Source organism: Balaenoptera physalus (assembly GCF_965194825.1).
Source record: "Balaenoptera physalus genome assembly, chromosome: 3".
NCBI lineage: Eukaryota > Metazoa > Chordata > Mammalia > Artiodactyla > Balaenopteridae > Balaenoptera > Balaenoptera physalus.
In genome coordinates this window covers 5762118-5772512 of record NC_138890.1, presented here as the reverse complement: position 1 = coordinate 5772512, position 10395 = coordinate 5762118, and the positions used below count along the sequence as shown (strand labels likewise).

Below are 10395 nucleotides of genomic sequence, written 5' to 3'. Positions count from 1 at the left end.
CTTCTTCTCTGCTTCCGGTAGCTGGACGTCTACGTGAAAGTCAACAACGCAGGGCGCGCAATCGGGGAGGGTTCAACCAATAGGAAATGGGCCTGGTTCGAGGGGGCGGGCCTTCAGCCGGAGACGTCATTATAACGCGACTCCTGCGCGTACCTGGAGTGCCAGGAAAATGGTGGTGATGGCGCGCCTCTCGAGGCCCGAGCGGCCGGACCTTGTCTTCGTGAGTCCGCGGCGGGCCCGGGGGTGGCCTGCCTGGGGGCACTGGGACTTAGATGCCTCAGGAGATTCGGGCCTGGCCGCCCGGGGGATCTAGGCCAAAGTTATGCCGGTCTGAGGGCAGGAGGACCCTTACGGGCCAGAGACCGGATCATGATGTACGGACCAGGCTGGTCAGGAGCAAAGGTCTGGTGCTAGAGCCCAGGTGACCTGAGTAAAGAGCAGGTGGTTGAAGTTAAGGGCCTGGCGTCCTGGGCCTGGGGCGGAAATGGGAGTGGGCGAGAAGGGAGACTCGCGTAGCTCAGTCTTGAGAGGCCTGGTGTTTGAAGTAAAGGCATGACGACCAGTCCAGGTCTCTGGTTTCAGTGGTAAAATCTTGGTGTCTTGGGTAACGGTCTAGGTTTGGTCCTGAGCGTTATAGTTTCTGGGATAAGGGCATGGTGTCTGGACCGGGAGAACCCTGGAATCAGAAGTAAAGACCGGGTGATGTGGAGCTGATCAGGCGATGGCCCGTGGAATCCTGAAGAGTCAAAGGCTTGGTGTTTGAAGTTGAAGCCTGGCATCTTCACTAGATTCTTGGTGTCTCGAGTTAAAGGCTAGGCATCTTGTACATACTTTTCTTTTTGAGATAAGGGTCTAGCTTCTAAGTTCTGGGGCAGAGTTGAGCTAGACTCTGGCTAGCGGGGGCCTGAGGTGCCAAACGTCTGGTGTCTGGGAAGAGACATGTTGTGAGGAGGTGACACTGACGTCTAGGGCAGAGGCCTGGCGTCGGACCAGGGTCTTGGTGGCAAAAGAGTCTGGTGATCTGGGCCAGAGAGTGGATAGCTTGATTAGGAAGGCCAAGAGTGATGTCTGGGTGACAGTCTCATATCTGGCCTAGAACGCTATGACCAAGGAGTCTGATGGTCTGGGTCAGATTGTAGCCAGTAGTATTCTGAAGGGTCTGGACCAGATTCCTGGTATCTGGGTGTCTGGTGACCGGGCTCCCGATGGTGGGGAGTGGGATCTGGGACCTGGGGAGGGGTCTGGAGTTTGGAGTGGAGTCGTGCGTGCTGCACGCAGGCTCTGAGAACAGGTCTGTCTTCTCCCCGTACCCCGGCCCTGGCAGGAGGAGGAGGACCTCCCCTATGAGGAGGAAATCATGCGGAACCAGTTCTCCGTCAAATGCTGGCTCCGCTACATTGAGTTTAAGCAGGGTGCCCCGAAGCCCAGACTCAATCAGCTGTATGAGCGGGCGCTGAAGCTGCTGCCCTGCAGGTGAGATTGGTTGCAGCTGCCCTGCCTGCCGCAGCCCCACACCCACCCCAGCTTATCCAGTCACCCCAGAACTTGCTAGTAGGTCCCACGTGACTGCTATGTGTTGTGTCGCCGAGTATACATCCCCTGATCAGTGAGCACACCTTCCCTGACGTCCCGGCCATTCTCCCATCGCAGAGACTTGTCACCCCTCCCTGGGCCCCTTCTCCCAGCACTTGTCTCGTGGGGCAGAATGAAGGGTCCCGAGGTCCATAAAGCTGACCAATCGCTGTCTGCCCCTCCCCTCTCCCCCCATCCCCCCAGCTACAAACTCTGGTACCGCTACCTGAAGGCGCGCCGGGCACAGGTGAAGCATCGCTGTGTGACCGACCCTGCCTACGAAGATGTCAACAACTGCCACGAGAGGGCCTTTGTGTTCATGCACAAGGTGGGGAGGGGGCCTGGCTGGGCCAGGGGATGAGTGGGGAGGTGGGGCTCAGAGTCCACGGAGGTGGACAGAGCAGGGGGTTGGAGTCCTGTGGCCTCTGTGCACTCAGGGTTGAGCGAGACTTGGTTCCAGGGGGACGGGAGTTCCGGGTCCTGCTGCAATGGATATCTGGTGTCTTTATGGCCTGGTGGTGGTGCTGACAGCTCAGACCCTGCCTCTCCCCACACCTCCAGATGCCCCGGCTGTGGCTAGATTACTGCCAGTTCCTGATGGACCAGGGACGCGTCACACACACGCGCCGCACTTTCGACCGTGCCCTCCGAGCGTTGCCCATCACACAGCACTCTCGTATTTGGCCCTTGTACCTGCGCTTCCTGCGCTCACACCCCCTGCCTGAGACCGCCGTGCGGGGCTACCGGCGCTTCCTCAAGGTAAGCCCCTCAGTTGGCGAGATGGGGCCAGGCTCAGGCAGGTGGGCCAGTTCCCCCAGGTCAGGACTTTCCAGAAACTGGCTCGTTGGGACACTGTCTGCCCTAACAGACAGAATATGGGAACAAGGCTTCTTAAGACAGAGTTTTGTTTGTGAGTTCTGTGTTTAATCTCCAGACAGTTTGCTAGTTACCACATCAAGCATTAAGACGGGTGCCGGGGACAGCGTGGCTAAGACAGTCGCTGCCTCCACGGAGCTTTCAGTCTAACTTTGCAGACAGATGCATGTGACCTGACCACACAAATCAGAGTAAAACTGCAACCATGGGAGGGCAGGGAATAGGAGATAAACGACTAGGGAAACAGATAACAGGCAGGGCTGAGAGTCAGGTGCAAATAGCGGGGAGGCATTGTGCAGTTTTCCTGAACTTATAATGTCTCTTATGCGTCGTGAAACGCTTAGCATAGTACTGTTTAGGGGCTTGTGATGAAAGCAAGTCTTGGCCTGTGCAGGCTGGACCACTGATGTCTGAGCTAGACCAGTCAGGACTGAGACTGGACCAGTGCGGCCCAGGCTGGACCAGTCAGGGCTGGAGCTGGACCAGTGCGGCCCAGGCTGGACAGGTGTGGCTGTGAGTGGGTGTGTGGGGCGAGCTCTTGCCCGGGACAGTGGTGGGCGGCTGACAGAGAGCCCAGAGTGGGAGGGGGCACGGTGGCATGGCCCCGTGGCCCCACTGACAGCTGGCGGGTGGGTGGGTGCCCAGCTGAGCCCCGAGAGTGCCGAGGAGTACATCGAGTACCTCAAGTCGAGCGACCGGCTGGACGAGGCCGCACAGCGCCTGGCCACCGTGGTGAATGACGAGCGCTTCGTGTCCAAGGCTGGCAAGTCCAACTACCAGGTGGGCCCCGGGGTGGCGGCTGGGCGGGAGGGCTCGCTCCCTCAGGGACAAGGGTGACGCTCCTTCCCGTGCCTTGCAGCTGTGGCACGAGCTCTGCGACCTCATCTCGCAGAACCCAGACAAGGTGCAGTCTCTCAGTGTGGACGCCATCATCCGCGGGGGCCTCACCCGCTTCACCGACCAACTGGGCAAGCTCTGGTGCTCGCTGGCCGACTACTACATCCGCAGCGGTCACTTCGAGAAGGTGCTTGAGCACGCGGGGCTCCGGGAGCGGGGCGGGGTCTCCCTCCAGCACATAGTATTGGGGGATGCCTGAGGACACGCGTGTGAGCAGAAGACGTGCACATGGACTGCTTGGGCACACGTGTGCGTGTGTGCGCCGCGCACATTTGCCTTTCTGAAGGCGGGGAGGGGCAGGCGTCACGGCCCTGCCGGCGAGTGCACCCACCTCAGGCCAGCCAGACCTGGATCTCTCTGCTCTGGCCTTGGACCTGCTTCAGCTTGGGTGGCCTCATTTGCAGAATGAGAGCAACAGTCACTTCCTTGCCTACTGGGACTCAGGCACCGAGCGGGTGTCCGGTGTGAGGGTCCCTCTGAGGCGTTGGTGTTTCTGTCAGTGTCCGTGTTGGCTGTTCTCCTCATCGGGCCATGGAGTGGCGAGCTTGGGGCCGGGCGGGGGCGGGGTGTGGAGCTCTGAGAGGTCCCCAGAGGGGCTGGCTTGGGACTGGCTGGGGAGGGGGTGGGCCGGGGGGAGCAGAGTGAGAGGGAGGGGCTGCAGTCGGGGCTCAGAGGGGGTGGTGAAGGACTGGGAACGGGGAGCCCTGCAGGCTGAGGAGGGGCGGGCTGTGTCCTGCTGCGGGGAGCCGCCAGCCAGCCAGCCGCGAGCAGGACATAGGCCTGACCAGGTGTGTGTCTTACAAAGACCCTTCAGGCTGACACTTTGAGCAGAACGCACAGGCCGAGGCCGGCAGCAGGAGACCGGCCAGGAGGCTGCTGGAGCCAGCGGCCAGGCAGAGGCCGAGGGGCAGGATCAGCCAGGTGCAGGATCAGCCAGGGACGGGGCAGAGTGACGGGCCCGCCCTTGGTGGGGATGCGCCTCGCCCATGCCAGCACTTTGCTTTCATGCTGCCCTCGGGGGTTGGTGGGGGGGTGACTGGGAGAATGTGAGCTGGAGAAGGGGGGTCCGGCACGTGTGAGGGGTACTTTGTAGCAACGACTGAGCACTCCGTGGCAAGCTGAGGTTAGGGTCCCTGCAGGGTGGCTGGTCGCCTATCGGGTCTCACTGGGGCCAGACCCTTTGTGCATCTCACTCGAGCCCCACAGTGAGTCTGCATGAGGGGCTGTCACTGTTGGTTTACTGATGAGGAGCCGAGGCCCCCAGCTCACTCTGGCAGAGGAGGGGAGGGGAGCTCCGACCATGGCTGGGCACTGACGGAGCTGGGTGGGCCCGGGGAAGGCCCTGCAGCGGTGCCGATTTGGGACTGGTGCCAAGGGCGGTGCTGCCGGATGCCCTGTGTCCATGCGGTGGGCACACGTGCCCCTCCCCTGCCAGCACTTTCCCCATCCCCACAGGCGCGGGACGTGTACGAGGAGGCCATCCGGACCGTGATGACCGTGCGGGACTTCACCCAGGTGTTCGACAGCTATGCCCAGTTCGAGGAGAGCATGATCGCGGCGAAGATGGAGACTGCCTCGGAGCTGGGGCGGGAGGAGGAGGGTGAGCAGGAAGGGTGGACCGCAGGGGCTGGGTCAGGGGAGACGTGGGTCTTGGAGTCAGAGGCCAGCAGGGAGGGAGTCTGAATGGGCGGTGCGGGTGGGATGTCGGCAGGTAGCCAGGACTGGGAACACATCTCAGTGGGGCTTGGGCCGGACACTGGTGGGAAGGGAGAGCTGGGTGGACAGCAGGGGTGGGGAGGGGGGCCTGGGCCAGAGCTTGGCCGGGAAGAAGGGCTGGGGGGCGTGGTGGGGATTGGAGGGGGTTCCAGAGTAGGCTGGCCCCGGGGCAAGCATGGGGTCAGGGTGGCCCTGGGGCAGCTCAGGGAGGGAGTGCCCGGATGGACAGTGGGGGGGAGCTGGGGGCTGAAGGGAGAGAGAGCTGAGAGACGGAGGTGGCCAGGGGGCCGTGTGCTGAGGCCTACCCCCCTGCTCCCGGCTTTTCCCACGGGTCCCAGACGACGTGGACCTGGAGCTGCGCCTGGCTCGCTTTGAGCAGCTCATCAGCCGGCGGCCCCTGCTCCTCAACAGCGTCCTGCTGCGCCAGAACCCGCACCACGTGCACGAGTGGCACAAGCGCGTGGCCCTGCACCAGGGCCGCCCGAGGGAGGTACGTGGCGGCCCCGCCCCCAGGGGCATCATCCGCGCCCCGCCCTCCGTCCCCAGGCCCCGCCCTCCCCGACCAGGGCCCCGCCCAACCTGACCCCACCCCTCCTGCCCAGATCATCAACACGTACACGGAGGCCGTGCAGACGGTGGACCCCTTCAAGGCCACTGGCAAGCCCCACACCCTGTGGGTTGCGTTCGCCAAGTTTTACGAGGACAACGGGCAGCTGGATGACGTGAGTGCCGTGTCGCCTGTGTGTGTCGCATGTACTAATACTTACAGGTCCTCCGCCCCCGTGCCCACAGGCGGGGCGGGCGGGCGGGGTCTCAGCCTGGCCTCTGCCCGCCCCACAGGCCCGCGTCATCCTGGAGAAAGCCACCAAGGTGAGCTTCAAGCAGGTGGACGACCTGGCCAGCGTGTGGTGCGAGTGTGGCGAGCTGGAGCTGCGGCACGAGAACTACGACCAGGCCTTGCGGCTGCTGCGAGTAAACACAAGCCCGGGATGGGGGGGGTGGGGGAGCCTCAGGGTGTGTGATCTGGTACTGGACACCCGCCGTGGGTTTCCCCCTGCTGGCACTGCCCGTGCAGAAGGCGACGGCGCTGCCCGCCCGCCGCGCCGAGTACTTCGACGGCTCGGAGCCCGTGCAGAACCGCGTATACAAGTCTCTGAAGGTGTGGTCAATGCTGGCCGACCTGGAGGAGAGCCTCGGCACCTTCCAGGTGAGCTGCCAGGATGGGATGGGAGCGTGGGATGGGACACGCCCCGCGGGGGGCCGCTGACTCCGCCCCCGGGACACGCTCTGACCGGCCCCCTGCCCCACAGTCCACCAAAGCCGTCTATGACCGCATCCTGGACCTGCGCATCGCCACGCCCCAAATCGTCATCAACTACGCCATGTTCCTGGAGGAGCACAAGTACTTTGAAGAGAGCTTCAAGGTGAGGGGGCCCTGGATGGCATTGTCCCCTACCCGGGCTGCCATCACCGCCGATCGGGAGGCTTAAACAACAGAGATGTGTTTTCTCAGTCCTGAAGGTCGGAAGCCCGAGACCAAGGTGTCGGCAGGGCTGGTTTCCTCCGAGGCCCCTCTCCTTGGCTTGTAGAGGCTGCTTTCTCACTGTGTCTTCACATGGACACCTTTTTGTGTGTTTCTGGTGTCCCTCCTGTGCCCAGATCTGCTTTTGTGAGGCTGTCAGTTGTATTGGAATGAAATTTACCCTAATGATCTCATTTTTTTTAAAAATTTATTTATTTTTGACTGCATCGGGTCTTTGTTGGTTGGCTCGGGCTTTCTCTAGTTGCGGTGAGCGGGGGCCACTCTTCGTTGCGGTGTGCGGGCTTCTCATTGCGGTGGCTTCTCTTGTTGTGGAGCACGGACTCTAGGCACACGGGCTTCAGTAGTTGTGGCACACGGGCTCAGTAGTTGTGACTCGCGGGCTCTAGAGCGCAGGCTCAGTAGTCGTGGCGCACGGGCTTAGCTGCTCCGCGGCATGTGGGATCTTCCCGGACCAGGGCTCAAACCCGTGTCCCCTGCTTTGGCAGGCAGATTCTCAACCACTGCGCCACCAGGGAAGTCCTCTCAGTTTAACTTAGTTACTCCTTTAAAGATCTTATCTCAGAACACAGTCTCGTTCTGAGGTACAGGGAGTTAGGGTTTCAACTTGAATTTGGGGGGACACAGGTCAGCCTGTCACAGGCACGGAGTTCTGCCTCTGTGTGTGGGGGTGTCCCTGCCTTGCTGTTCAGGCTACGGGTTGTAGGCACGTGGGGTGTTTTCCACGTGCATGTGTACGTGTGGCAGGGTTTTGCCCCACTGTCTGAGGTTTTCTCGTGTACACGTGGGGACTGTGCACATACATGGACGGGGAGGTCATGCACGCACGCAAGTGCCGCCGCTGCCTGAGTGGCAGGCCCCGCCCCTCTGCCTGGGTGGTGAACCTTCCAGGACACCGGGCCCCAGTGTCTGCTGAGCTGAGGTTCCACGCGCCTCTTCAGCCACAAAGTCACTGACTGATCTCAGTGAGTCCTGGTCCAGCTCTGTCTCTGGGGTCCTTGCAGTCTGTCCAGGGAGACAGGCAGCACACAGACCCTTCTGGCTGCGCTCTGATCGCGTGATCACAGGGGGAAGTGGGATGGGGAGGGGTGGGCAGACAAGGGGCCCACTTGCTGAGCCCTAAGGAGTCTCCCCCTGCGGACTCACACGACTCCCCCTCGGGGCAGGCGTACGAGCGCGGCATCTCGCTGTTCAAGTGGCCCAACGTGTCCGACATCTGGAGCACCTACCTGACCAAGTTCATCGCCCGCTACGGGGGCCAGAAGCTGGAGCGGGCACGGGACCTCTTTGAGCAGGCGCTGGATGGCTGCCCTCCCAAATACGCAAAGAGTGAGGAGGGCCAGGCAGGCTCAGTGTGGGGGTGGGGGGGGATCACGGGCCCAGCCGCTGACCTCTGACCCCCCCCACCCCGCTGCATCCTGTCACAGCCCTGTACCTGCTGTACGCGCAGCTGGAGGAGGAGTGGGGCTTGGCCCGGCACGCCATGGCCGTGTACGAGCGCGCCACCAGGGCCGTGGAGCCTGCCCAGCAGTACGACATGTTCAACATCTACATCAAGCGGGCAGCCGAGATCTACGGGGTCACCCACACCCGCAGCATCTATCAGAAGGCCATCGAGGTGCCCGCCGCAGGGGGTGGGGTGGGGAGCTGGGGGGTAGGGAGGGGGAAGAAGGGGTCCTGTAGGCGAGGGATCCGAGCGAGCCTGCGCGATGCGTCTGTGGGGAGGCCTGCCCGCCCATGGGCCGGCCTGGTGTGCTGGGAACCACCGGGGCTCCCCGAGAGGGGCGGCCCCCTCCGCCGCACATCCCACCCTCCCTGATCCCTCCCGACCCCGCCCAGGTGCTGTCAGACGAGCACGCCCGGGAGATGTGCCTGCGGTTCGCGGACATGGAGTGCAAGCTCGGGGAGATCGACCGCGCCCGGGCCATCTACAGCTTCTGCTCGCAGATCTGTGACCCCCGGGTAGGGACGGGTCCCGGGCCCGTGGGTGTGGGAGTCTGCGGCTGAGCCAGCCGGCTCACGTCCCCCGGCCCCGCCCCTCCGCAGACGACCGGGGCCTTCTGGCAGACGTGGAAGGACTTCGAGGTCCGGCACGGCAACGAGGACACCATCCGGGAGATGCTGCGGATCCGCCGCAGCGTGCAGGCCACGTACAACACGCAGGTCAACTTCATGGCCTCCCAGATGCTCAAGGTGTCGGGCAGCGCCACGGGCACTGGTGAGCAGCTACGGCCCAGTGCGGGTCTCCCGGGTCTGGGAGCATCAGGGTCTCCTCTGCCTTCCGTGCCTCAGGCTGGGAACGCCTCGAGGGCCGGGGCCTCAGGCCCAGGTCGGGGGGCGCCCGGCGGCACCCAGGCCGACGCAGGCACCTAAGGCAGTGGTTGAGGACAGCCTGCCCACGGCATCTGACCCCCACGCTTCCCCCGCAGTGTCCGACCTGGCCCCCGGGCAGAGCGGCATGGACGACATGAAGCTGCTGGAACAGCGGGCCGAGCAGCTGGCGGCTGAGGCCGAGCAGGACCAGCCCTCGCGGGCCCAGAGCAAGATCCTGTTTGTGAGGTGAGGGCGGGGCGGCGGAGCGGGCCTGGGAGCGAGCCAGCTCTTCAGCAGGGGAGGCGTGGGGAGGCTGGGGGGCTGCCGGGCCCAGCTGAGCAGTGTGGCCGCCTCCCCCGGCCGCCTACCTTCCCCAGGAGTGACGCCTCCCGGGAGGAGCTGGCCGAGCTGGCCCAGCAGGCCAACCCGGAGGAGATCGAACTGGGCGAGGACGAGGACGAGATGGACCTGGAGCCCAACGGTAAGAGGCCGGCTGGCCAGGCGGGGTGGTGGGCGGAGGCGGGGGCAGGACCCCCTCCTGGAAGGTGACCGAGTCCTCCTCGCCTCACCCCCAGAGGTGCGTCTGGAGCAGCAGAGCGTGCCGGCCGCCGTGTTCGGGAGCCTGAAGGAAGACTGACTCCCACCCCCTACCCCCTCCACCGCTCCCCCAGTGAAGCTTGTGTTCGTACGTTCTGGTCTGAGCCTCCTTCCTCCCCGACCTCTCCTACTGCCTAGGTGCCCGTGGGATTGCCAGCTCAGTGCCGCCCTGCCCCCACCCCACCCCCCAGAGTGGCCGGTGTGGGGAGGCGGGGCAGCTGGGCTCCGGGCCAGGGCACACGCTCCACCCTAACCCCGCAGAGCCAGTTCTGGGCTCTGAGAGGCCAGTCTCTCTGCCGCCTGAGGCCCTGAGCCTGGAGGGGGCCCCTGTCCCCCTCCCTATCAGCAAGTAGAGATACTCAGCCTCCCCACCACTAACCCTTCTTCCCTGGGTGAGGGCACCCCCTCCCCTTGGGCAGAGACTGGGCTGAGAGCTCCGGAGGCAGGCGGGCCCCAGCCAGCTCTGTGATCTTAGCGAGGCGCTTCTCTCCCTGGACAGCTGCCAGGAGCCAGACCTCAGCCATGGGCCGTGGCCTAGGTGTGGTCCTTAGTCCTAAGCTCTGGGAAGCCATTAGCGGGCTCTAAGCTAGTAAAGGATTTTAAGCATTCAGGGACTTAATCAGATTTGTGCCCTGAACAGGCCAGGCAGGCTGCTGTGGGGACCGGCTTGTGGCAGGAGGTGACTGGGGGCGCAGTCACGGGGACAGAGAGAGGCGAGCGAGCCAGAGAGGCCCTCGGGAGGAGAATGTGCGGGATCCGGTGGCGTTGGAGAGGCTGAACTGCAGGGAGACCCGAGCTCTGCCCGGCTCGAGCTTGTGATGTAGCTCCTCCACCTGAGACGTCCAGCGGCCATGCCAAGGCGGCAACCAGACCCTCGGACGTGC

At 63.6% G+C, this 10395-nt stretch overlaps 1 protein-coding gene across 1 annotated transcript; it reads left to right on the top strand.

Moving 5' to 3' along the window:
• Nucleotides 1-63: 63 nt before the first annotated feature.
• XAB2 (XPA binding protein 2) lies at nt 64-9602 on the top strand. Its single transcript, XM_082455436.1, has 19 exons — nt 64-220; nt 1325-1473; nt 1777-1900; nt 2134-2331; nt 3094-3228; nt 3308-3472; nt 4801-4945; nt 5400-5551; nt 5664-5783; nt 5902-6033; nt 6137-6268; nt 6372-6485; nt 7768-7930; nt 8029-8219; nt 8441-8563; nt 8648-8819; nt 9031-9160; nt 9292-9395; nt 9490-9602. Exons 1-19 carry the CDS (start codon nt 170-172, stop codon nt 9549-9551), a joined length of 2562 nt encoding a protein of 853 aa, XP_082311562.1. The 5' UTR covers nt 64-169; the 3' UTR covers nt 9552-9602.
• Nucleotides 9603-10395: the final 793 nt, after the last annotated feature.

What these genes read in the sequence shown, in the direction of transcription:
- XAB2 (XM_082455436.1), top strand. Translation starts at nt 170, where the DNA reads ATGGTGGTGATGGCGCGCCTCTCGAGGCCCGAGCGGCCGGACCTTGTC. An exon ending in CTGAAGCTGCTGCCCTGCAG is followed by an intron (nt 1,474 to 1,776) that starts GTGAGATTGGTT and finishes CCATCCCCCCAG; the next exon opens with CTACAAACTCTGGTACCGCT. An exon ending in GATGGACCTGGAGCCCAACG is followed by an intron (nt 9,396 to 9,489) that starts GTAAGAGGCCGG and finishes CCTCACCCCCAG; the next exon opens with AGGTGCGTCTGGAGCAGCAG.